This window comes from Colossoma macropomum, unplaced genomic scaffold (assembly GCF_904425465.1).
Source record: "Colossoma macropomum unplaced genomic scaffold, Colossoma_macropomum, whole genome shotgun sequence".
Taxonomy (NCBI): domain Eukaryota; kingdom Metazoa; phylum Chordata; class Actinopteri; order Characiformes; family Serrasalmidae; genus Colossoma; species Colossoma macropomum.
The window spans coordinates 4,317,718-4,345,331 of NW_023494805.1; the positions used below are offsets into that span (position 1 = coordinate 4,317,718).

Here is a 27,614-nt window from a genome sequence, read left to right on the forward strand (position 1 = left end):
AGCACTGTAAGTCAGATATGTTACTAGATGGTGGAATAAGTTTGGTGTTTTTGGACATGAAGAGATGAGCTGGGATTCTGTTGGTGAATGTCTTCCACCTGGTGGACAAACCTTGCAAGTGCAACAGACTGTCATCAGGAAATGGTGGGCGTGGCCTCATGGAGTCACTGTGGAGAAACGAAAGTAGTGAGAACTGTATTATAAACACAGTCCAGTTACTGCAGCTGGACTCGGCATCCAGCTTGAAGCTTCTCCAGACGTTCTTAGAGGATCTACCACCACTGCAGGTGAGAGAACCTCTACAGGAAGCAGGAGGAAGTAGCCAGAAAGGAGAAACTGGAGTCACTGCTGAGACTTTCTGCTGTATTTAGCTCGTTTCTGTCATTGACTTGTTTAGTTGTGTGTGTTATTGAGTTGAATTGAGCACAAAGAACAGGTTCTAGAGTAGAACAGCACAGCTGGAATATGAAGCAGATTTAATGTGATGGTGATTATTAGAACATTTGAGTCAGAACCTCCAGGTTTAAGAGCAGCTTCTGCTCTCAGGCTGTTAAACTGGTCAGACCCAGAGCAGCAAACAGATCCTGAGGCCGAGCTCCACTCCAGATCCCTGCACTGCACTTTAATGATATTCTGAACTGCTGACTCAGTCAGGACACTGTTTACTGAACAGAGTCTGTGTATAATGAGAGAGTCGAACTGAACTGAACTGTAAAGTGAAACTTCATAAATGAACTTTAAGTTGGGTTGAAAATCCAGCTAATTATGTTAAACGTTACTGTTGATGGTTGCTAAAGTGTTGCTTAGATGTTGCCATGCGGTTGCTATGGTATCCAAGGTAGTTGATAATGTGTTGTTAGGTGCTTGATGTGGTGTCCCAGGTTGTTGCTAAGGTGTTGTGAGGTGGTGGCTAAGCTAATAAATACACCGATACCTTGAATGCCCTGCTTCCTTAAATTCACTGCCTCCTTAAATCTCCTGCAACCTTAAATTTAATGATATGTTAAATCTACTGTGACCTTAAATTCACTGCCACATTAAATCCACTGCTACCTTAAGTTTTCTGCCACCTTAATTTCACTGCCACATTACATTCAGTGATACACTAAATCCAGTGCCACCTTAAATTCAGTGCCACCTTAAATTTACTGCCACTTTAAACTTACTGATACATTAAATCCATTGCCACCTTAAAGTCACTGCCACCATAAATCCACCGCCACCTTATATTCAGGGGGATTCAAGGTGGCTGAGCTAATAAATACACTGATACCTTGAATGCCCTGCTTCCTTAAAATCACTGCCTCCTTAAATCTCCTGCAACCTTAAATTTAATGATAGATTAAATCTACTGACACCTTAAATTTTCTGCCACCTTAATTTCACTGCATCATTACATTCAGTGACACACTAAATCCAGTGCCACCTTAAATTTACTGCCACTTTAAACTTACTGATACATTAAATTCACTGCCACTATAAATCCACCGCCACCTTATATTCAGGGGGATTCAAGGTGGCTGAGCTAATAAATACACTGATACCTTGAATGCCCTGCTTCCTTAAAATCACTGCCTCCTTAAATCTCCTGCGACCTTAAATTTAATGATAGATTAAATTTACTGTCACCTTAAATTCACTGCCACCTTAATTTCACTGCCACATTACATTCAGTGATACAATAAATACAGTGCCACCTTAAATTTACTGCCACTTTGAACATATTGATACATTAAATTCACTGCCACCATAAATCCACCGCCACCTTATATTCAGTGCTACCTTAAATGCAGTGTACCTTAGATCCATTATTTGTGCTGATATATGGCTGTAAGCATGTAAGTATGTGTGTACTGTGTAGGAGTGTCTGTGTCAGAGATGTACATTGGGACATCACTTGTTTTGTAGTTCTAGCTCGAGAACTACGGGCCGAGAAACATTTTATGTTTTGAGCGTAGAATAATAACGAAAAGAAAAAGATTATGAAGAACAGTAAGGTGCCAACTTAATTTATATATGTTAACTATATTTTATAAGGAAGTTTTCTTTTCTCCCAAATGACCATCATGATGTCTGTCTATCTTCTCCGTCAGTCATGTCTTCCTCCAGCAGTCTCCTGTCTGAAGATCAGCTGCTGTGCTGTATCTGTCTGGATGTGTTCACTGATCCAGTCACGACTCCATGTGGACACAACTTCTGCATGGTCTGTCTCAAAGAGTGCTGGGACAGCAGTTCACGCTGCCAGTGTCCAGTTTGTAAAGAGGAATTCTCCAGAAGGCCTGAACTGCGTGTGAACACGTTCATCTCTGGACTGGCTGCTCAGTTCAAGAAGTCAGTTCAGGTGAAATTCAGCAGAGCTCCAGAGAAACAACCCTCCAAACCTACAAAGGTTCTGTGTGACTCCTGCAGTGAGGAGGCTGTAAAGTCCTGTCTGGACTGTGGAGTATCTTACTGTGAGACTCATCTGATGCCTCATAAAACTGCAGCTAAACTCAAGAAGCACAAACTGATGGACCCTGTGGAGAACCTGGAGGACTACATCTGCCAGAAACATGAGAGACCCCTGGAGCTGTTCTGTAGAGACGACCAGACGAGTGTGTGTCAGTTCTGCACTGAGACAGACCACAAAACTCACAGCACTGTTCCTATAGAGGAGGAGATTGGAGACAAGAGGGTAAGAGACACTTACAGAGAGACTTATGAACTCCATCTAATTTTTTCTGTGATAAAAATTCTTCAAATTAACATTTTGCTTTGTCACAATGTGTCTAAATGTCACAGACTCAGCTGGTGAAGACACAGGTAGAAGTTAATCAGATGATCCAGGACCGACTGAAGAAGATTGAGGAAATCAAACACTCTGTAAAACTCAATAAAGTGAGTCTACATGATGACCTGAACTGTAGTCACTACTTTCATTCAGTTATAATACAATTTCCAGATGTTAACTGATGAAAAATACCAAAATTAATGGAATTGACTGATCTCCTGTTAGAAAAGCTCAGAGAAGGAGAAAGCAGACAGTGAGGAGGTCTTCAGAGCTCTGCTGCGCTGCATTGAGAGAAGCCAGGCGGAGCTGCTTGAGGTGATGGAGGAGAAGCAGAAAGCAGCAGAGAGGCAGGCTGAAGAGTTCATTAAAGAGCTGGAGCAGGAAATCACTGAGCTAAAGAGGAGAGACACTGAGCTGGAGCAGCTCTCCCACACTGAGGACCATCTCCACCTCCTACAGGTCAGAGTCCCTCTGTTTCTCAGTAGTAATGCAGTCCATCACAGGACAGCACTCCCCATGCTGAGGGGTTTCTCCTCTCTCCTGCTGGACTGTAGGTTTACCCGTCCCTCTGCAGCCGTCCACACACCAAGAACTGGACTGACGTCAGGATTAACACTCATCTGAGGGTGGAGACTCTGAGGAGAGCTCTGTCTCAGCTTCAGGAAGAGCTCAGTAAGGAGATGGAGAAGGTTGTGGTGATCCGTGAGTATTGCAAGGATGATCAAAAGTGTTTTTGTAGAGCGAAAATATTTCAATACGTCATTAAAATCCTGTAACAATACTGAATATTTGGTGATTTAATTGATTTATTCTGGATATTTCTCTATTAAATGTGTCCTTGGTAACACTTTACTGAAGGACAGTATTCATAAGGTTATATACCTACATAAACTCATCATGACAATTGACTTAAGCCTTCATAAACATTTATAAAGGCTTATTCCAGTAAGTGTCGTCTGCCGTGAAGGCTGTGTTTGTCAACTTTGATGTCAAGTTCACATGACAACTATGATGTTAGTCGACATTGCTTTTTTCCGACATTGGGTTGTCACGACACTTTTCTGGGTGAAATGACATAGCGCATTATAAGAGCTTTGTAGATGAATGTATTTCACAGTGTCACAATACTGATGATGTGACGTAGCTTTAATATTACAAATGGTAAAATGAAAATTTACCTAGGAGCCACAGACAGTGCTCACATGACGTGGCAAGCTATGTCATGTTATCAGCAGTATGTCACTGTGTCATACATGTGACTACAACGTCTATGTCTTCACCGCAGAAAGTGTCACTATAAGCTAATCTCAGAAAAAATATGATAACCTTACGTCATATTTGGCAAATGCAACCTTTATGACAAATGACACCTACTGGAATTAATGTTTATAAATGTTTATGTAGGCCTGGTGCAATTGGTATGAAGCCGTTATTGTTGGGTAGTGTTCATAAGGCTACATAAAGTGTTACCATGTAAATGATGTAGTACTGTATTGTACAATAATTACCTTGCCTTTCATCACAATTTACGATATTATTGTAAAAAAAAACACAAAAAAATAAACAGAGTATGCTTGAAAAGGAAAATAAACTTTATTGTTTAGTATAGCAGCACTGAGAGAATCAGTAAACAGTTAAATAAAATAAAATAAAGTAGGAAAATAAATAAGTTGTGAAATTTAAATAGCCTACAGGAAAATGAAGAGTAGGCTGTGTGTGTAATGTAGCTAGTGTTAATCACACACTGTGGCCTAATAAAAAGTGTCTTAATGTTTAGTGGTAGTTCAGCTCTGAATCTTTACCAGCTCAACCCATGTTTTGGGGGAAGATCACAGAATCCAGCGCTGACAGTTTCAGCCCAGTTCCTCCTCTGAACTACTGTTAGCTGAAGCGCTAGCTAAGTTTCTCTCCGTACTACTGTTGCTTACAGGAATACTTAGCATACTTCAGGCATCCTTCTTCATTTCTCCTGTAGCCAAAATACTTCCATACTACTGATTTTATTTTTTTTTCTTGATAGAGGGAAGTTCTGGGGTCACTCCACCTCGGCCATGCTTTAGCCCCTCTCTCTCTGTTTATGGCGAGGACAGTAACACGTGATCAAAGCGGTGGTGAGAGCTGATTAAAGCATGGCTGCTGTGTCTCTGCTCTATGGGTGAAATAGGCAGCTTTTTAAATGCAGTGACGGCGTTTTGAAGTGTCCACAGTCATGTTAAAATCACGGTATACCAGCACATGGCTAATTGTAGTTCACATGAATCAAACCTTTTACACTCAATGATGCTGTTTATTGTTTTTCCCCAAACAGAACTGAAGGAGGTTCAACACTATGCAGGTGTGTGAACTCTCATTAATCAAATAAATGTGTGTTTTTGTTATTATTATGTGCTCTACACTATTAAAACCTGTTGTTTTCTCTCTCAGTGGATGTGACTCTGGATCCTGATACAGCTCATCCTGAACTCATCCTCTCTGATGATGGGAAACGGGTCACATGTGGAAACACAAAACAGAAGCTCCCTAAAAACCCAAAGAGGTTTGACTATGATCTCTCTGTGCTGGGAAAGGAGGGGTTCTCCTCAGGGAGATTTTACTATGAGGTTCAGGTCAGCGGGAAGACTGAGTGGGATTTAGGAGTGACCTCTGAGTCCAGTAACAGGAAGGGGGATATTACAGCCAGCCCTGGATACTGGATGGTATGGCTGAGGAATGAGACTGAATTTATAGCAGCAGACTTTCTCCCTGTCCCCCTCTCCTTGAAACAGGCTCCCCAGAAGGTGGGGGTGTTTGTGGATTATGAGGAGGGTCTGGTCTCCTTCTATGATGTTAAGGCCAGGTCTCATATCTACTCTTTCACTGGTCAGTCTTTCACTGAGAAGATATATCCAGTGGTCAGTCCCTGCTACCATTTTGGAGGTAAAAATTTAAAACCACTGATTATCACACCTGTTAAACATGATAAATGAGGCTCTTTTTAACAGTAACAACAGTATGTCAGGACCAGGGTCCTTTCTGTGTGGAGTGTGGATGTTCTCCCCGTGTCTGCGTGGGTTTCCTCCCACAGCCCAAAGACATGCAGTCAGGTTGATTGGACATGCTAAATTGCCCCTAGGTGTGAGTGAATGAATGAATGTGTATGTCTGTCTGTCTGCCCTGCGATGGACTGGCGACCTGTCCAGGGTGTATCCTGCCTTCTGCCCGATGACAGCTGGGATAGGCTCCAGCACCCCACCGCGACCCAGAAGGAGAAGTGGCTAAGATTGTGTGTGTGTGTGTGATTTTTATTAGACTTATGGAAATGTGTGGCAGTAATACCGAATCATTTTAAATGTAAAAAAAAAAGTCATTATAAAGATTTTTTTTCATTATGAAATTCCAGGATTTAGGTGGTAAAACTATGTGGGTTATTTTGACCTGTCATGTGTGCATCCTAGTGTTCATTCAGCTAGAACTCATCTATCATAAGTACACTTGAGATGCAGGCCTACAGAGCGGTCTTTGTACCGGAATGTGAAAAAAGTTTTGACAAATGAGAAAACAGATCCTGAGGCCGAGCTCCACTCCAACTTCTTCTAAATATTGCTGCACGTTATACATACAAAACACATGTTAGACACACAGTCTGTTCAACAGTGCACTTCTGTATCTCCTATATCTCTGATATTATTGTCGTGTCTATTGATTGTCTTTTTGTAATTCTTGTGTGTATATATACTGCATGTGCGCTCCCTGATTAAGCTCCAGAGAAGTAGCCTGAACGTGTTTTGTTATAGTGCCCCCCCCTTCAAATATGTATAATGGCAAAATTGAATTGAACTGAAATACGTTGATATAAGTTACTACATTTCATAAGGTAACAAATGACCATCATGATGTCTGTCTGTTTCCTCCATCAGACTGTCCAGGCGCTGCGCTTACCCACTTACAAGTTCCAGCTTTTGCGATCCGTCGACATTATGTTATAAATTTAATATTACATATATATATATATATATATATATATATATATATATACATACATATATATATAAATAATCTCTGTTGTGATTGGTTCAATTCAGTTTTGAATGGGTGGGGCTAAACTGCTGCCGACTGTATGGACTGCTGGACGTTTGAAACTGCAGCAGTGTTTATAAACAACATCAAACAAATTTATTTTTGAAAAGTGAGGAAAAAGCTTTTCTATGATATGGACCCTTTAGATAAATCACACCTCTAATAAACCCTGTGTTCTCTCAGTAGGTTATTCAGTAAAATGTCTGAAAATGGATTATAGAAACAATAAAGAATAAAGAGGCTGCAAGATATTTTTAATTTTTTATTGATGCTTTTTTTGTGTGTGTGTGTGTGCGTGCGTGTGTGTGTGCGTGCGTGTGTGTGTGTGTGTGCGTGTGTGTGTGTGTGTGCGTGTGTGCGTGTGTGTGCGCGTGTGTGTGTGTGTGTGTGTGTGTGTGTGTGTGTGTGCAATGTCTTCTTTTAAGAAAGCTTTACAGAAAAATCTGCATTACAGAAAGAAATCCGGGTCCGAGCCCCCATGAGCAAGCCAGTGGCGACAGTGGCAAGGAAAAACTCCCTAAGAGCAACAGGAAGAAACCTTGAGAGGAACCAAGACTCAGAAGGGGAACCCATCCTCCTCTGGGCGACACCGGATAGCAAACATTTTAAATGTGTTTGTGTGTCAGTTTTTGTGTTTGTGTGTCATTTTTTTGTTCTGTGTGAGTGTGTATGTGGGGGTGTGAGTGTGTGTGTGGGTGGGGGGGTTGTGGGTGGGTGTATGTGTGGGTGGGGGGGTCAGTGGGTGGTGTGTGTGGGTGTGTGTGGGTGGGGGGTTCTATGTGTGTGTGTTTATGTGGTGTGTGGGTGGGGGGTCGGTATGTGTGTGTGTGTTTGGGGGGTGTGTGGGTGGGTGTGTGGGTGAGGGTGTTGGTGTGTGTGTGTGTGTGTGTGGGTGGGGGGTTCAGTGTGTGGGTGGGGGTTCAGTGTGTGTGTTTATGTGGTGTGTGTGTGTGGGTGTGGGTGGGTGGGGGGTTGGTGTGTGTGTGGGTGAGGGGGTTGGTGTGTGTGTGTGTGTGTGTGTGTGTGTGTGTGTGTGTGTGTGTGTGTGTCTGTTTAGGGTGAACTCACGTTCCTCTCTCTCTTTTGTGGAATGGACCCCATTCTCTCCATCTTGTCCCCCAGACTATCAAGGTGTATGGGAGGGCATTATATCCACTATCCAACTCTTCCTGCCCCCGTCTGGGACTGACCACCTGCCTGCATTCATCACTGCAGTTCTGTCCAGAAGAACCTCAGTTTAGGGACCATGAATAGGACTAAAAGATCCACAGATTAGGGACCAAGACTAGGACTAAAAGATCCACAGATTAGGGACCAAGACTAGGACTAAAGATCCACAGATTAGGGACCATGACTAGGACTAAAAGCTGTACCTGTTCTGTTTTCCAATGAGGAAGTTCTCTTGTCTCCTCGTGTCTCTCTGTCGTTCTCTGCTGTTGAGGAGTGGACTCCACTCTAGAACCTTCTGTCATTGTTCCCTCTCTCCATCCTGTCCTCCAGAAGGTCAAGGTGTACGGGACTGCATTATATCCGCTATCCCGCTCTTCCTGCTCCCATCTGGAATGGACAACCTGCCTGTGTTCATCACTGCAGTTCTGTCCAGAAGAACCACTTGGAACAAAGACTTGTTGGGTTCTCTATAAAACGTTGAAAAGTTTAGTGACTGTGACTAGGACTAAAAGATCCACAGATTAATGACCATGACTAGGACTAAAAGATCCACAGATTAGGGACCATGACTAGGACTAAAAGATCCACAGATTAGGGATCATGACTAGGACTAAAAGATCCACAGATTAATGACCAAGACTAGGACTAAAAGCTGTACCTGTACCTGTTCTGTTTTCCAATGAGGAAGTTCTCTTGTCTTCTCGTGTCTCTCTGTCGTTCTCTGCTGTTGAGGAGTGGACTCCACTCTAGAACCTTCTGTCATTGTTCCATCTCTCCATCCTGTCCTCCAGAAGGTCAAGGTGTACGGGACTGCATTATATCCGCTATCCCGCTCTTCCTGCTCCCGTCTGGGACGAACAACCTGCCTGTGTTCATCACTGCAGTTCTGTCCAGAAGAACCTCTCGGAACAAAGACTTGTTGGGTTCTCTATAAAAAGAAACATGCTTAATAGTTTAGTGACCATGACTAGGACTAAAAGATCCACAGATTAATCACTAGGACTAGAAGATCCATAGATTAGGGACCATGACTAGAATTAAAAGATCCACAGATTAAGGACCCTGAACAGCACAACAGGATCCACAGTTTTGGGACTAAGACTAGGACTAAAAAATGAACAGTGTAGTGACCATGACAAGATCTACATGATCCGCAGATTAGGGACCATGACTAAGACTAAAGAATAACAGTTTAGGGACCATGACCAGGACTAAAAGCTGTACCTGTACCTGTTCTCTTTTGAGCCCCTCTGCTCCTCCTCTGTGTGCAGATACTCTGCTCTCATTCTTGGCTTCATCTTGTTTGTCCTTTGGTGGACGTTGGTCTTTATTATAGTTGATTTTCCGTCCTTTTCCTCTTGTTCCTCTCCTGGTTTTTCTCTTTTTGGTCTCAGCTACTTCCTCAGGAGGGTCGCTGTTCTTTACATCCATTTCAGCTAGAGAACAAAATTAGATAAATCAGTAACCAAGCCTTTCTCTGATAGTCTGTCCTGGAGCACAGAAATAGTAGCCAGCATTTAAGTTCCAACATATTTCAAATCAGTTTATCTAAATGTTATATTTACATTTATTGTGAATAACATTAACCAATGAACAGCAGTCTGGCAACCATCTGGGAGAACATAGCAACGACCTAGCCACTCCATAGCAATGACCAAAACACGAAAACCAAAAAGTAACATCCTATGAACTATTTTGGATACTTTAGCAACCCCATAGCAACACCATAGCAACCCTTTAAAATACTGTAATGTTTAATGCTATTGAAGGACACACGGCTGATGCACAAGCCGATGTGCTTTGTACGCCATGCAGTAAGCGAGGCTTTAGCTAACAGCTCTACATTCAGCTCACATCTGCACTCTATCAGCACTCAACTCTGACTGACACCCAGTTCCTGTCTGATCTGACACACAAACCCCCAAAGGTGAACCAGCCCCACCTTCACATTAAGAGTCTTTGTCAGAAAAAACTCAGAGAATAACTGTAGGAGAACAATAACCCAGAAAAAACATGCAGAACATTTCTAGAACATGCTACAATATCATAAAACTCCATATCATGTAATAGTTCTATACAAATTGAGGCCTTTTCCTAGAACCGTACATCCGTGCCATTATATTTGGTGAGAACAGATGTTCCATTGTGTTCCGACTCCAGAGTCTGAGATTTATTTCATTTACTCACCCAGAGGTTCCTCCTCAGGTTCCTCCTCAGGTTCCTCCTCAATGGTCTCCAGGGGGATGCCTATGAGGGCTTTGAGGGATTTAGTTGCCAAAATCATCCAATCCCTCGTCATCTCATTCTCTACAATCATAAATCATCATCTCACATCAATACATTTGATCAGTTTTCCAGCTGATTTCATTCCTGAAATATTTCCACTGACCATTTCTTTAACTCACCAAAAGATCGGTCATCGTATGGCTCGGCGTCGTCCAGGTTGATGTGCTCATCTATGGCTTCTGCCTGAGCTGCATCATCCTCCATCGTCATCACTGTCTCATTTTCTGCTTTCATAAAAATACAGTCAGTTTTCCAGTTTATTCATTTTTCATTATTATTTTTTATGTCCTTTACTCACCCAGAGGCTGGACACTCGCTGGAACGTCTTCCTCCAGCTGGATCTCCAGGAGCTCACTGGTGATTCCTGTTTTGTGTTCAGTGTTGCTCACTAGATTATCTTAAATAAATTAATTAAAACTAATTAGAATTCCTACTTTAACATTAATTAAATGTATTTTCTTTATGACATTAGTTCATGTCTTTACTTACCCAGCTGTTTCTCCACAGGTTCCTCCTCAGAGTCCTCCAGAGAGATGCTCATCAGCTCATTGGTGGCTTCAGCCTCCACTTCATCTGCCACCAGTATCATCTCATTTTCTGCTTTAATACAAATAAATATGGTCAGTTTTCCAGCTCTTTCATTCTCATTGTAATATGTTTATTTCCGTTACTCACCCAGAGGCTGGACACTCGCCGTCAGAGCATCATCAAACAGGACCTCCAGGAGCTCTCTGATGGCTTTAGCAGCGTCATCGTTGGTGCTCACTAGATGATCTTGAGGGAATTCAGACAGATTAGAGATCATATTAAGCTTTAATATAGACTAAATGTGTTATTATCATCTCACTATCTGGTCATTTTTTTACTTACCCAGATGTTTCTCCAGAGGTTCGTGCTCAGTCTTGTCCAGACACATGGTCATGAGTTTGTGGGTGGCTTCAGCCGCCGCTTCATCGGCCACCGTCGTCATCACTGTCTCAGCTTCTGTTTTCATAAAAATAGTCAGTTTTTCAGCTTTTTAATTTTTCATGATTATTTTTTATGTCTTTTACTCACCCAGAGGCTGGAGACTCGCTGATAGCGCATCATCAAATAGGACCTCCAGGAGCTCTCTGATGGCTTTAACAGCATCATCATTGGTGCTCACTAGATGATCTTGAATGAATTCAGATTAGAGCTCATATTAGCTGAATTCCTGCTTTTATGTACACTAAACGTGTTATTATCATCTCACTATCTGTTCATTTCCTTTACTTACCCAGATGTTTCTCCAGGGTTTCCTCCTCAGTCTCGTCCAGGTTGATGTCCATGAGTGCTTTGATGGCTTCAGCCTCCGCTTCGTCAGCCATCGTCATCATCTCATTTTCTGATTTAATACAAAATAAATATGGTCAGTTTTCCAGCTCTTTCATTCTCATTGTAATATGTTTATTTCCGTTACTCACCCAGAGGCTGGACACTCGCCGTCAGAGCATCATCAAACAGGACCTCCAGGAGCTCTCTGATGGCTTTAGCAGCGTCATCGTTGGTGCTCACTAGATGATCTTGAGGGATTTCAGAAAGATTAGAGCCCATATTAAGCTTTAATATAGACTAAATGTGTCATTATCATCTCACTATGTGTTCATTTTCTTTACTTACCCAGATGTTTCTCCAGAGGTTGCTCCTCAGAGCCCTCCAGACAGATGCTCATGACTTCATTGGTGGCTTCAGCCGCCGCTTCATCAGCCACCGTCATCTTCAATGTCTCAGCTTCTGTTTTCATAAAAATGCAGTCAGTTGTAACGAACACTGAATATTATTGAGTTTGGAAAATGATTTCAAAAACACCCTCTTAAGATGTATTTTCCAGTTATTACTCTGAAATATTCAGTACTTTTTCCAAATTATTCAGTATGAAATATGATTTTTTCCATATCTCATATGAATTATTCAGTCTCTGTTATGAAGGTTCCATGATTATTTTGAATTTTAGTGTCTATTACAAATTATTATGTAATTACTATAAATTATTCCATATGCACTATGAATTATTCAGCATCCACTATGAATTGTGTACTGTCCACTATGAATATTCAGTATCCATGGTGGATTATTTAGTATCTACTATTAATATTTAGTGACTACTATGAACTTTTCAGTCTTCATTATACATTATTTAGTATCTGCAATTATTTATTCAGTCTCTACTTTGAATATTTAATGACAGCTATGAATAATTCAGTACCCACTATGAATTTTACGGTGTTTACTATGAATATTTGCTGACTACTATGAATTTTTCAGTATCTACTATGAATATTTAGTGACTACTATGAATTATTCATTGTCCACTGTAAATTATTCAGTAACCACTTTGAATTATTCAGTACTTACCATGATTTGTTCAGCATCCCCTATGATTTATTCAGCATCTCTTATGAATTTTTTAGTATCTGCTATGAATTAATCTGTATCTATTATCAATATTTGGTTATCACTACTTTTATTCAGTGTCTATTATGAATATTATCTCATTAACTCACTCAGAAGCTGCTCCATGTATGTCTCAACCTCATCCAGCAGCGTATTCATTAGACGTTTTTTGGTTTCATCCGTCTCTTCAGTGAGGTTCTGCTGTTGTGGAGGTGCCGTGTTCTTCAGCGTCTCAGCCGAAACGCTTTGAAGGCTGCCGGACACGAGGCCTACTGGCAGGTCCAGAACATCGGCCTCCTCCTCCACATTTACTGGCTGCTGGTTTGTTTGCCTCTTTTCTTTTTCTACTTCTTCCTCTTTGTTGTTCTTCCTTTCTTTTTTCCACTGCATCTTCCATTTCCTCCCGCTCCTCTTCTTCTTTCCTTTCTTTTTCTTCTCACTCTGCCTCTCCTCCTTTCTCTCGCTGTCTGTGTCCGAGTCCTCATGGACTCGGCAGCACAAGAACCAGAGGCAGCTCATTGTAGCAGCTGATCTCTTCGCGGCTCCACACGGAATGTTGTGAAACAGCTGTGTGATGGAACTTATCTGCATCACCTTTATGACATCACACCCTGTAGCCTTTAGTCCATTATGACGTCAGAGCACAACTTCAAACAACATTCTACATCTGTTACTCTCACTGCTGACCAGTGAGGGAGAAGCTACAGTCAAGTGGCCCCAATGTGCTGAATTATAGTGAAGTGCTGTTTAATCACTCAGTTCACCCCAATATTTACCACATAATATGAATTAGGGGAGTTTCTGCTCACTGACAACTTTAAGACAACTTTCATCACCTTTGAAAAGTTTTATAAAATAAAATTAGTTCTTCTTGAATTCTTCTCGTCTGAATTTACTATAAGCAGAGGTTTATAAAGTTTTTAAATTAAGGCTTACATGACCTTTCAAACTAAAATATGGAATGTGATTGAGGGAGACCGAGCTAGAGGATGGAGCAAAAATTGAGAAAATAAAAAAAAAACTCCCTCCTAAGAAAAAAAAAGAAAAAACAAATAAACACACAAAAACACTCTGATCACTAAGAATGAATGAAATGAACCTTTTTTAGCCAACTGTGTCTGAACACATCGGAGTTAGACCTCCGCATTTAACCCATCCGTGCAGTGAAACACCACACACACACACACACTAGGGGGCAGTGAGCACACTTGCCCGGAGCGGTGGGCAGCCCTTTCCATGGCGCCCGGGGAGCAGTTGGGGGTTAGGTGCCTTGCTCGAGGGCACTTCGGTCACGTACTGTCAGCTGAGGGGATCAAACCGGCGACCTTCACGGTCACAAAGCTGGATTTTCGCATCGCTCAGTGTGTCGCGTTGCTGATGCTGTAGTCGGTCATGCTAAGCTAAGTTCGTATTGACATACATGCAGCGAGCTGAACACCAGCGGGATAAATGCGTTTGAACGTGTTCTTCTAACTGTAGCAGTGAGACGGTGAACCGAGACTGAGCTGTATTTGAGAGATCTGTCGAGTTTCAGGGAGGTTATGTGAGTTTTCTGGCGCGTGTGGTCGCAGCCTGTGCTCGCGCTGCAGAAGTTGATCCTTTCAGTGCTGCGTGAGGCGGTTTTCTTCATTTTCACTGTAGAAACTGAAAATACTGTAAATAAGTGCAGTTATTTGTGAATTACTTCGGTTAAAGTTTGTGTTGATGTTTACAGAGGCTTTGAAACTCGAATCTAACAGTGATTTATGACCTTATTGTAGGTCAGGTTCTTTGCTGGAGTTGAAGTTGGATCTTGCTGACCCTAAAAAGTGGTTCGCAAGCACAGTGGACATCATTTAAGCTGTGAAGTCTCCCTTTTCTATTGAACTTTGCACTGAAGCCTCTCCAGAGCGGTAGGAGGAATACTGGCCCTCTCACACACACACACACACACACACACACACACACACACACACACACACACACACACGAAAGAAAAGTTGACACTGAAATTGTAATTGAATTCTACTGTTTTTACTGAGTGAAACTGATTGGATTATATTGTTGAACTGACTGAAAACTGTGGAAATCGGTCTCATCTTAAAAAGGGAAATTCAGAATTTGGTGTTTTAATTCCTACCCGGGTAGAAGTCGTAGCTTTACTAGCCTGATACAGATTCACACTGAATTGTTTAATGTGTGTTTGTTTTATTTAATTTTGTTTATTTCTTTAAATACCTGTTTCTTTACTAAAAGGAAGCTTCCCTAAACCTCCAATCATAGTGCAGTGGTGCAGCGTCGTCTCTTGGGTAGTGGGTCGCCCCGGCTCCGTAGGCGATCCTGGAATCGTTCTGATTGGCCCACAGTATCTTGGTGTTTCTTCTTTTGCTCACTCATTTAAACCCAAGGTTAATGATAGAAATTGCCGACTGTGTTAGCACTTTTAATTTACACCGCTCTAACCAAGCTAACAGCTCACTGCTAGCTAGAATTCGTTACATCAGCATCACTGAATGAGTTTGATTACTTCAGAAAATGATCAACCAGCTTCTGAGACTGAACTTTGGAGGTGTGTCTGCAGATTCTTTGAGGAACTGAAAGTGAGTCTCCTGAAAAGAATGGATGCTGTAATAAAGGTAAATGAAGATTAATCTCAGTGTTACTGAGCTCGCTAAAGCCTGAGTAGCCTGATAAATCAATGTGATCAGTTATTAATCTCAGTGTTACTGAGCTCTGCTAAAGCCTGAGTAGACTGATAAATCAATGTGATCAGTTATTAATCTCAGTGTTACTGAGCTCTGCTAAAGCCTGAGTAGCCTGATAAATCAATGTGATCAGTTATTAATCTCAGTGTTACTGAGCTCTGCTAAAGCCTGAGTAGACTGATAAATCAATGTGATGATCAGTTATTAATCTCAGTGTTACTGAGCTCTGCTAAAGCCTGAGTAGACTGATAAATCAATGTGATCGGTTATTAATCTCAGTGTTACTGAGCTCTGCTAAAGCCTGAGTAGACTGATAAATCAATGTGATGATCAGTTATTAATCTCAGTGTTACTAAACTCTTTTGAGGGATGATTAAACTAATAATCTCCTCAGATTTTAATGTTTGTGAGTGAGGCACCAAGAAAGAAAACATGAAAGGTACTTAGTTTAAACAATAAGCACATTTTTAACGAAAGCCGAAGGCGAGGGCCGTAGATCATCACAGCTGTGATGTTATTGGTCATAATATACAACCTTGAGTGTTCTGTTGCTTTTATACAACAGTTGAATAAATAAAGTAATAAATTAATAAACTGGGCCGTGAACGCGGCGTTTAATATGTTTTAATGTTTGCAGTCCCTTCCGCCAAATTATAGTTCCTTAACGAGCAGCTCGTTGCTACATCAGAGTAACGAGCTCCGCCCACTCGCTGCACAGCCGGCAGTTCGTTCTCCAGCTCCTCATACTAAATTCCCAAACTGTCATCACCACTGAGCAGCTTTTCAGTCGGCAGCTGTGACAGAAGAACCTACACAACCTGGAATCAGCCAGAAATGAACCCAATACCATTCGCCAAACATGTAGTCTGATCTTCAGAGTCTGACCAAATCAGACTGAGCCATAAAATTGCCACAATATCAAGTTTAGCTCAGTTTTGTCAGTTTTTGCCAGATCAGTGTTAATGTTGTTTTGTTCCAGCCAGTCTGTAAAGCATCTTACAGCCCATTCAGTTTGGCGAATGGTGTTGGGTTCATTTCTGGCTGATTCCAGGTTGTTTAGCTGTTCTTCTGTCACAGCTGCCGACTGAAAAGCTGCTCAGTGGTGATGACAGTTTGGGAATTTAGTGTCGTCTCATCTTCAGAGTCGGACCAAATTGGCTGTCGGTCAAATGTGACCTTAAAAGTGTCCATTTTCTGTTTGTGGTAAAGTAAGAAAAAAAATGTTCAAATGTCTTGAGCGTCTCCTACAGCTGTCAAAGTCGTTGCTTAGCAACAGTATCTCAGTGGAGTGATGCAGTGTAAAAACCTGTGATGTTATGGTGAAATAACAGCACAGTTAGAACGCCTCTCAACCAATCAGCTTGCGTGGCTGGAACTAACTGTTGTATAATAATAGTATAGTATATTTAGACCTGTTATAGTGCTAACAAATTATGTTTCTAATGCTCTTTTGACTTTTTGATACCAACAACTCACTAAAAGATACTTAAAATATTAAAAGTTAGAATAATCATATTTTTATGAAAGCAACATACACATCTCTGCTACAAATAAACTCCTAAACTTTGTTTCTAGCTCCTACCGTTCAGTACAATTAAAAAATGATGGGAAGCGCAAGGTTACAGTTAACGCCATGGGTGGGTTCACTGTAACAGACAGAGGGTCATGAAAAGTCTGGAGAATCAGTGCAAAGTTAATTCAATATAATTCTGTGTTGTATGAAACAGATATATTTTCCAAACAAACTGCATTATATATTATCATCTATAAGACAGACAGACAGATCGACTGATAGATACACATATACATCACATTATATATGAACACTGACATCAGTGGCCAGATATATATCGCTACTGTCGGAACAAAACCTCTCCAAAATGGCAACTTTACAGGAGAAGGAAAAAACATGCTTTACTTTCAATGTAAGTCAATGGAACCAGAATTTTCTCCAAGTCATTTTGGGTCATTTCTTTTGGTCCATTCATCATGAAATTTACCCACAATGTAAAGGCCAACAGGCGTCTTCAAACTATATCGAAAAGCTGAAAAACAACAAAAATTGAGATACGAGGTTTTATTAATCTCAGTGTTACTGAGCTCTGCTAAAGCCTGAGTGGACTGATAAATCAATGTGATCAGTTATTAATCTCAGTGTTACTGAGCTCTGCTAAAGCCTGAGTGGACTGATAAATCAATGTGATCGGTTATTAATCTCAGTGTTACTGAGCTCTGCTAAAGCCTGAGTAGACTGATACTGCATTATATATTATCATCTATAAGACAGACAGACAGATCGACTGATAGATACACATATACATCACATTATATATGAGAAGGAAAAAACATGCTTTACTTTCAATGTAAGTCAATGGAACCAGAATTTTCTCCAAGTCATTTTGGGTGATTTCTTTTGGTCCATTCATCATGAAATTTACCCACAATGTAAAGGCCAACAGGCGTCTTCAAACTATATCGAAAAGCTGAAAAACAACTAAAATTGAGATACGAGGTTTTGTTCCGACAGCAGCGATATATGCTGTATATACGTGTGGTTTTAGCAGCGTTCCTTACCTCCAATCTTCAAAAGATCCAGAAATGCAGTATTTCATGTCTCTGCTGCTCTAATCCACCTGATTCAACCCATCAGCTTCATTAGTTGAGCCTCAATTCATCACATCCAAAACTTTCAGAAACTTTTAAATGAGCTGAATGGAGATTAATTACATACAAGTGAACCCTAAGCGCTTATCTTCACTGAACTCTTTTAAAGTTTTTGATGTGATCAATTAAAGAAACGTTGTTTAGTTTAATGCTGGTTTGATGCCTGACTGTGCAAACTCTCTCGAACGTGCTGAGATGTTATTATAAACACAATCCGGATGTTTGGTGTAATTTTGTTGCATTCATTAAAAATCTGAAAATGAAAGTGAACTTAGGAGAAAAGTTTGCTAAACTGCCTTAGGAATCAAAGTAACTTGGTGAAAAATACTGGCCTGTGATTTGGATCTAATAATGAGATTCATGACATGTTTGTCCACCGTACAGTTCTGTGATCATGCATTTTGGCCCTTAGTTACTGAATAATATGCAGCAGATTCCAAATGATTTATATGAGACATTGAATAATTCATAGTAGATAATGATCGATTTAAATTGATTGTTGAAGGTTTATAGCAATTACTGAAAAATTAGAGTAGACACTGAATAATTTATAATAGACACAGAATGATTTATAGTAGATATTGAATAATATATAGCAGATACTGAATAATATATATAGTAGACACTGGATGATTTATAGTAGACATTGAATAATATATAGCAGATACTGAATCATTTATAGTAGATACTGAATAATTTATAATAGACACTGAAAAACTTAGTAGACACAGAATGATTTATAGTAAGCAGTCATTGATAACAAGCATTAGCTGATAAAGAAGCAGGATTACATTCAGTGCAGCTGGGAGGCATTTTGTGGATAATTAATGTAACAGAGTGTTTTTGTGATCATAACCCAGCCAAAAGTTCTGAACGCAGACATTTTGGGCCCCTTAATCAAAGACACAAACAATAAGTCCAGTCCAGCAAGACCTGATGTAACAGTGCAGAATCCTCCCAGAGTCAAGTTCATTATAATAGTAACAGCAGATGTATAAATAGGTGTGTTTGCATTATGTATTATATATGTGGTGGAGAATCCACACCCAACACTGCCTCACTGTGCTCACTACAGTGCTGTGAGCATTTTTCACACTGACTTCAACAACTACTCATCAGGTGAACAGTACAGAACAGTCACAGTGACCCAATAACGTCAAAACTTAAGTCATTTTACAGTTAAGTTTATTGATACAGATGTTTCAGACTCTTCATTTCATTTAATCAAATATCTGATTCAGTGATGCGTTCACAAGTGAACTTTATCATCTTCTCCATCAGTGAGGTTCAGAGATTCAGTCAGAGCGAGTTTAGGGGGATTACTGCAACATGCAGGAGTTTTGTGACAATTTGTCTCTTTGTCATAGTGTGACTTGGCAAAGACACAGGTAGAAGTTCAGCAGGTGATCCAGGACCGACTGAAGAAGATTGAGGAAATCAAACACTCTGTAAAACTCAATAAAGTGAGTCTTCACAGTGACTTGCAATGTAGTCATTTGTAACAATACCTTTTCTGTCCTTTTACTAATCAAAATAGAAAAAAAAATGTCAAAGAATGTGAATTGTTTTCTGTCAGAAAAGCTCAGAGAAGGAGAAAGCAGACAGTGAGGAGGTCTTCAGAGCTCTGCTGCGCTGCATTGAGAGAAGCCAGGCGGAGCTGCTTGAGGTGATGGAGGAGAAGCAGAAAGCAGCAGAGAGGCAGGCTGAAGAGTTCATTAAAGAGCTGGAGCAGGAAATCACTGAGCTAAAGAGGAGAGACACTGAGCTGGAGCAGCTCTCCCACACTGAGGACCACCTCCACCTCCTACAGGTCAGAGTCCCTCTGTTTCTCCATAGTAATGCAGTCCATCACAGGACAGCACTCCCCATGCTGAGGGGTTTCTCCTCTCTCCTGCTGGACTGTAGGTTTACCCGTCCCTCTGCAGCCCCCCACACACCAAGAACTGGACTGCCGTCAGGATTAACACTCATCTGAGGGTGGAGACTCTGAGGAGAGCTCTGTCTCAGCTTCAGGAATCAATCAGTAAGGAGATGGAGAGCGTTGTGGAGATTGGTGAGTATTTACTGATTAGTAAGCGATTATCATCAGAAATCTTATAACATAAATGAATGTTTTATAAATGGTTAATTTAAGTGATTTATTCTGGAGAATTCTATGAAAACTCTCCTCCATGCAAATCACTATATTCAGGGTCTTTCACTGTGAATGTTACAGTGCTGTTTTATAGTTTATATGAAAGAATAAAATCAGGCACAATTATAACTCTAATAGTAAATGATGATCATTATTCTTTTTAAACAGAAATGAAGAGAATTCAGCAACATGCAGGTTTGTGAGTTCTCTCTGCTGAAATACATAAACATGGTTTGTCGTTGTGTTGTTGTTGTTGTTGTTGTTGTATGTGGTAGATTATTAAAATTAATTTAAAGTGTTTTCTCTCTCAGTTGATGTGACTCTGGATCCTGATTCAGCTCATCCTGCTCTCGTTCTGTCTGATGATGGTAAACAGGTCATATGTGGAGACACAGAAAAGAATCTTCCTGAAAACCCAGAGAGGTTTGATCATTGTGCCTGTGTGCTGGGAAAGGAGGGGTTCTCCTCAGGGAGATTTTACTATGAGGTTCAGGTCAGCGGGAAGACTGACTGGGATTTAGGAGTGTCCAGAGAGTCCGTTAACAGGAAGGGGTTCATTACACTGAATCCTAAGAATGGATACTGGACTGTGTGGCTGAGAAATGAGTCTGAATATGAGGCTCTGGACTCTCCTTCTGTCCCCCTCTCCTTGAAACAGGCTCCCCAGAAGGTGGGGGTGTTTGTGGATTATGAGGAGGGTCTGGTCTCCTTCTATGATGTTGAGGTCAGGTCTCATATCTACTCTTTCACTGGTCAGTCTTTCACTGAGAAACTCTATCCATATTTCTGTCCCTGTGATAATGATGGAGGTAAAAACTCAGCACCGCTGATCATCACACCTGTAGATCATGATAAATGAGGCTGTTTTACCTCATAAAATCACTTTAATCCAGAATAACAACTTTTTTCTGACAAACACCTCCAACTTTTTAATCATGTGTATAGAATGTAGAGAAGCTGATTTTATGCTAAAATGGCGTCTCACAGTAGAGTTCATCATTAGAAAATGAGCAGTGTTTTACTCTTCTTTACGCGACGTTAAAGAAGAGTAATGTTACTAAGCATCTACAGTAAGTTTAGATGGTTCACCTGCACAGAGCAGAACTGCATATACACTGTATAAGAACACAGCTACACTAATGCTGTTTCTATGATGGAGTTCTACTGAATTTGGTGGAGATAATGAGAGATTTTAGGGCATCGTAATAAAGCAGGTGGAGGTTCCAGCCTGGGCTGCACTTTCCTTCTGTCCTTCAAACACTGTGGAGCTTCTGGGAGAGTGAGATCCATCATGAAGAGGATCAAGGGTTTCTAGCGTCAGTGTACATGACTTCAGTGAGTTTGAACTGATTTAGCTCTTTTATTTAGCTTATTTTAGCAATGAGGCTTGTAAAGCTTTGGTAATGTCTTCACTGTGTTTGTAGAGCACAAGTACAGTGAAGAGTGGTTTCCATACAAATCCATGGTTATTAGTGATGTTTCTATCAGAGATTTAATGCTGATTCATCATAAGCTTTTGCCTGTTCTACATAAATAAATGACAGATCCTGATTCAGTCTTATCTTTTACATTTCCTGTCTCTAGTCGTGTTTTTCTTTTCCCACTTGTGTACAGTTTCTAACCCCTCCTTCTCAGGTGGTTCTGGTCCTGTATGCTTGTATAAGTAGCCCTCATGTTGCTCTGCCAAGTCGTATCCATTGTGTGTAAATTTGTACGTCTCCATCTTCGTTTCCTTGTGTTTTTTGATTGTCCTTGTGTTTAAATGAGACAGCTTGGATGCACTTCCTGCCTCAGCTCCTCTTCAATCTTCACAGCTGGTAAAGTTCAGGATTTAAGCCTGAAACTCCTCCATTTTCTCAAGTCTCCAGTTCAGGGTCTTTACTTTAATTTCTTTCGGTGAGTCAGAATCCGGGACACTGCCTAAATAACCAAGTAGCTGGCTATGGTTATACTGCATTACACTTACTTTACTTCATTCCTTAAAACTCATTTTCAGATCTTTTTACAGCTCAGGGATAAAATGATCAAAACCAGAAAGTTAGAAACCAGCAAAAAACGGTTCTAATGTGTTCTAAAAAGTGGTTCTAATGAGGTAGTACATTAAACACAGCATTTTAAGTCACTGGTGGACTGGTGACCTGTCCAGGGTGCATCCTGCATTCCATCCAATGACTGCTGGGATAGGCTCCAGCTCCCCCTGCGACCTGGGAGGATAAGTGGCTTAAAAGGTGTGTGTGTGTGTGTGTGTGTGTGTGTGTGGTGTGATTATATTTGATGTTTTGGTCATGTAGAGAAAAGATAGGATTCTGTAATTCTGTTGGTGAATGTCTTCCACCTGGTGGACAAAACCTGCAAGTGCAACAAACACATCAGGAAATAGTGGGCGTGGCCTCATGACGTCACTGTGGAGAAACGAAAGTAAAGTGGAAACTCTTTCACAAACACAGTCCAGTTACTTCCAGCTGAACTCGACATCCAGCTTGAAGCTGCTTCAGTTTTTCTCAACTCAGTCTGCAGCTGGAAGGTTCTCCAGACGTTCTTAGAGGATCTACCACCACTGCAGGTGAGAGAAACTCTACAGGAAGTAGCCAGAAAGGAGAAACTGGTCATTTTTCTCGTGTTACAGCTGAGAATTTGTGTTGTTCAGCACATTTCTGTCTTTAACTTGTTTAGCTGCGGTTTGTGTTTTAGTTCTGTTAAACTAGATTCAGCTGTATTTTACATTTCTAAGCTCAGGTTGTTTGTTATAGGCTGACAGAATGAGGGCCTGAATTCAGTACAAAGATCAGGTTGTAGAGCATTTTAAACAGCTGGAATATGAAGCACATACTGGGGCAATGTCTGTTGGTTCAGGGGAGCAGGATTAAGCAACACGACAAGCTGTGTGCCCTCGTGGCGGAAGAGGCTGAGAGGCCCACAGTTGTGATAAGGTTAACTACATTTCATAAAGAAGTTTTCTGTGATCTCAAATAACCGTCATGATGTCTGTTTATCTTCTCCGTCAGTCATGGCTTCCTCCAGCAGTCTCCTGTCTGAAGATCAGTTCCAGTGCTCTATCTGTCTGGATGTGTTCACTGATCCAGTCACGACTCCATGTGGACACAACTTCTGCATGGTCTGTCTCAAAGAGTGCTGGGACAGCAGTTCACGCTGCCAGTGTCCAGTTTGTAAGACAGATTTCTCTAAAAGGCCTGAACTGTGTGTGAACACATTCATCTCTGGACTGGCTGCTCAGTTCAGGAAGTCAGTTCAGGTGAAATCCAGCAGAGCTCCAGAGAAACAACCCTCCAAAGCTACAAAGGTTCTGTGTGACTCCTGCAGTGAGGAGGCTGTAAAGTCCTGTCTGGACTGTGGAGTATCTTACTGTGAGACTCATCTGATGCCTCATAAAGCTGCAGCTAAACTCAAGAAGCACAAACTGATGGACCCTGTGGAGAACCTGGAGGACTACATCTGCCAGAAACATGAGAGACCCCTGGAGCTGTTCTGTAGAGACGACCAGATGAGTGTGTGTCAGTTCTGCACTGAGACAGACCACAAGACTCACAGCACTGTTCCTATAGAGGAGGAGAGTGGAGAGAGGAAGGTGAGAGACATTTAGAGACACATCCATCTCATTTTTTCAAATTAATGATTGGCTTTGTTATAATGTGTCTAATTTCCACAGACTCAGCTGGTGAAGACACAGGCAGGAGTTAAGCAGATGATCCAGGACCGACTGAAGAAGATTGAGGAAATCAAACACTCTGTGAAACTCAATAAAGTGAGTCTGAACAATGGCGTATAAGTACTGTTTGTTCATCGTGACACATCAGCAGAACTGCTAGGAAATACAATGTTAAAAATTACATGAATGAATTTGGTTTGTCTCGTGACAGAAAAGCTCAGAGAAGGAGAAAGCAGACAGTGTGGAGGTCTTCAGAGCTCTGGTGCGCTGCATTGAGAGAAGCCAGGCGGAGCTGCTTGAGGTGATGGAGGAGAAGCAGAAAGCAGCAGAGAGGCAGGCTGAAGAGTTCATTAAAGAGCTGGAGCAGGAAATCACTGAGCTAAAGAGGAGAGACACTGAGCTGGAGCAGCTCTCCCACACTGAGGACCACCTCCACCTCCTACAGGTCAGAGTCCCTCTGTTTCTCAGTAGTAATGCAGTCCATCACAGGACAGCACTCCCCATGCTGAGGGGTTTCTCCTCTCTCCTGCTGGACTGTAGGTTTACCCGTCCCTCTGCAGCCGTCCACACACCAAGAACTGGACTGACGTCAGGATAACACTCATCTGAGGTGGAGACTCTGAGGAGAGCTCTGTCTTGGCTTCGGGATCAGTCAGTAATGAGATGGAGAAGTTTGTGGCGATTGGTGAGTATCTACTGATCGGTGAGAACTTGTGATAAAAAATGTTATTCCAAGATGTCTTCAAAGTCCTGATAATAATAATATCTATGCTTGGTAAATGGTTCATTTAAAACTGTAATTTTGCATTATTCTCTATTAAAAATGATCCTTTCATTATGCTGTCCTTTAAAATTAGTGTTAATTTTGGTATTTTGATATTTTGGATTACATGAAGTATTTAATATTAATTTAGTTGTTTTAAATGTAATCTATTTTATTTCAAGCATTAAAAGAAACAAAATGTAAAAATAGCATAATGATTATTGTAATGATATTGTCTGTTATTTCTCTCCAAACAGAACTAAAAGCAGTTCAACAATATGCAGGTTTATGCACAAGAATTACATAAATAAATATATGTGTGTCTGTATTACTATATGCGATACACTTCTGAAATTACTTGTTTTTTCTCTCTCAGTTGATGTGACTCTGGATCCTGATACAGCAAATCCTAATCTTATTCTGTCTGATGATGGGAAACAAGTGACAGATGGAGACACAGAGCAGAATCTCCCTGAAAACTCAGAGAGGTTTGATGAGTGTCCTTGTGTTCTGGGAAAGGAGGGGTTCTCCTCAGGGAGATTTTACTATGAGGTTCAGGTCAGCGGGAAGACTGAGTGGGAATTAGGAGTGACCACAGAGTCCAGTAACAGGAAGGGGGGGATTACACTGAGTCCTGAGGATGGATACGGACTGTGTGGCTAAGGACTGCGACTGACTATGAGGCTCTGGACTCTCCCCACTGTCCCTCTCTCGTCATCGTTAAACTATGGCTCCCCAGAAGGTGGGGTGTTTGTGGATTATGAGAGGTCTGGTACTCCTTCTATGATGTTGAGCCACGGTCTCATATCTACTCTTATCACTGGTCAGTCTTCACCTGAGAAACTCTATCCATATTTCAGTCCCTGCCCCCATGCAGGAGGTAAAACTCAGCACACGCTGATCATCACACCTGTGTATCATCATAAATGAGGCGCTTTTACCTCATAAAAACTCACTTAATCAGAATAACGCACTTCTTCTGACAAACACCTCCACTTTTTAATCATGTGTGTAGATGTAGAGAAGCTGACGTTATGCTGAATCGGCGTCACAGTAGAGTCATCCTTAGAAATGAGCAGAGTTTATCTGTACAAACCTGCATTGTATACAGCTTCGAGATGTTTGTAGACCAAACTGAGCCTTGAGAGGAGATGAGATATGAGTGAGAACATCTGCTTATTCTTCAGACAGAATAAAGTCTCAAAATAAAATAAAACATATCTGTGTCTTCAGTACTAGAAGACTGAACCTGAGATGCGGACGTAAAGAAGAGTATTTACTAAGATATACAGTAAGTTTAGATGGTTCACCTGCACAGAGCAGAACTGCATATACAATGTATAAGAACACAGCTACACTAATGATGTTTCTATGATGGAGTTAGTTACTGAACTCTTGGTGGAGATAATGGAGATTTTAGGGCGATCGAATAAGCACGGTGGAGGTTTACAGCCTGGGCTGCAATTCCTTCTGACTACAAACACTGTGGAGCTTCTGGGAAGAGTGAGATCCATCATGAGAGGAATCAAGGGTTTTCTAGACGTCAGTGTACAGACTTTCAGTGAGTTTGAACTGATTAGCTCTTTTAATTTAGCTTAGTGTAGCAATGAGGGGCTTGTAAAGCTTTCGTAATGTCTTCACGTGTGTTTGTAGAGCACAAGTACAGTGTGAAGAGTGGTTTCCATACAAATCCATGGTTATTAGTGATGGTTCTATCAGAGATTTATGCTGAGTCATCATAAGCTTTTGCCTGTTCTACATAAATAAATGACCAGATCCTGATTCAGTCTTATCTTTAACATTTCCTGTCTCTAGTCGTGTTGTTACTTTTCCCAATTGTGTACAGTTTCTAGCGCTCCTCTTCTCAGTGGTTCTGGTCCTGTATGCGTGTATAAGTAGCCCTCATGTTGCTCTGCCAAGTCGTATCCATGTGTGTGTAATATGTGACGTTGTCTACATCTCGTTCCGTGGTTTTTTGTATTGTCCTTGTGTTTAAATGAGACAGCTTGGATGCACTTCCTGCTCAGCTCCCACCATCAAAGTCTTCCCAGCGGTAAAAGTACAGGATTTAAGCCTGAAAACTCATCCAATTTCCTCAAGGGTCCAGTTCAGGTCTGAGCCTCAGGCACTTGTAGGAGTTTCTCAGGCCTGTGAGAGAGAAGCTGCTCTGTGGAGGTCAGTCTCCCTCAGACTCATTCTCCTAGAAGATCTACATCATATTGACTGTCATGACACAGAGCCGTGATCAGCGCAGACGCTCACTGTGACTGCACTGTCATGATCAGTTAGTGGTAAAGTGTCAGTATGAGAAAAGTTTGACAGGCTTTGTCTGAACAACTTCTGTGATGCGTTAATGAGCCGCCTCAAATAAAGCACTTTAGTGTAGAAAATGCCAGTATTGAGTTTAACTCCGGCCAGTGTCTGAGTGAAATATCTCCTCTGCACACTGTCCATGGGCTTGAGTGACTGACAATAATTACTCTAAAGAACAGGCACAAACCACACAAGCTAGTGAAAAGAGTCTGTGAACAAAACAGAAGGTAGGATAATAAGAGTCATCGGCTATTTGTTAGGAGAGGTGTGATCAACACTGTACAGAAGGCTGATTTATCATATAACAATGTTGGCCTCCATTGGAGGAGGTTAGATAGACACCCTTCTTCTGTGAGTCACTGTAAGAACAATCACAACAGAACATAATAAGTTATCCTCTTGCAGTGATGTGGATATTGAATATAAAGAAGAATGAGGACGCCAATATAGCAGAACAGTTACCATAAGCCCCCCCCCCCCCCAGTGCGATGTACGTCGATTAAAAGCCCTGTGGCAGAAAGTAAATATGATGGCGTTTTAGGCCAAAAAAGGGTTAATAAAAAAAAAATAGCAGACTCAAGAGGAAATTGTAAAAATTTCGAAGGAAAAAGTTGTAGGAACCAATATTAAAGTGCAGTAATACCAGAAAGGTCCTCAATATTGTGGCCCACGTCTTCGCAAAGGGAAGCAGC

General features: G+C 41.2%; 2 protein-coding genes across 4 annotated transcripts in view; both read left to right on the forward strand.

The window, feature by feature from the left end:
- Positions 1 to 163: 163 nt before the first annotated feature.
- Positions 164 to 27,614, forward strand: part of LOC118825974 (E3 ubiquitin-protein ligase TRIM39-like) — a 424,414-nt gene continuing 396,963 nt past the window's right edge. Inside the window, exons 1-2 of one of the 2 annotated variants that reach the window (XM_036596856.1) lie at positions 164 to 287; positions 23,185 to 23,765. In XM_036596856.1, the coding sequence (XP_036452749.1) occupies positions 23,187 to 23,765 (579 nt within the window). In that variant the 5' untranslated portion in view covers positions 164 to 287; positions 23,185 to 23,186. Of the gene's footprint in view, positions 288 to 22,576; positions 22,743 to 23,184; positions 23,766 to 27,614 lie in introns of those variants that run through there. The other variant, XM_036596857.1, reaches the window with a different exon arrangement.
- LOC118825970 (E3 ubiquitin-protein ligase TRIM39-like) lies at positions 174 to 21,747 on the forward strand. Of its 2 annotated transcripts, none has more exons than XM_036596850.1 (7): positions 174 to 287; positions 2,094 to 2,674; positions 2,782 to 2,877; positions 2,996 to 3,229; positions 19,951 to 20,098; positions 20,348 to 20,374; positions 20,491 to 21,747. In XM_036596850.1, exons 2-7 carry the CDS (start codon positions 2,096 to 2,098, stop codon positions 21,036 to 21,038), a joined length of 1,632 nt encoding a protein of 543 aa, XP_036452743.1. In that variant the 5' UTR covers positions 174 to 287; positions 2,094 to 2,095; the 3' UTR covers positions 21,039 to 21,747. The 2 variants fall into 2 exon arrangements, with proteins under 2 accessions (XP_036452743.1, XP_036452744.1); XM_036596851.1 differs by lacking the exons at positions 19,951 to 20,098; positions 20,348 to 20,374; positions 20,491 to 21,747 and adding exons at positions 3,325 to 3,472; positions 5,079 to 5,105; positions 5,195 to 5,781.

What these genes read in the sequence shown, in the direction of transcription:
- LOC118825970 (XM_036596850.1), top strand. Translation starts at nt 2,096, where the DNA reads ATGTCTTCCTCCAGCAGTCTCCTGTCTGAAGATCAGCTGCTGTGCTGT. An exon ending in AGGAGATTGGAGACAAGAGG is followed by an intron (nt 2,675 to 2,781) that starts GTAAGAGACACT and finishes TAAATGTCACAG; the next exon opens with ACTCAGCTGGTGAAGACACA. An exon ending in GAGAATTCAGCAACATGCAG is followed by an intron (nt 20,375 to 20,490) that starts GTTTGTGAGTTC and finishes TTTCTCTCTCAG; the next exon opens with TTGATGTGACTCTGGATCCT.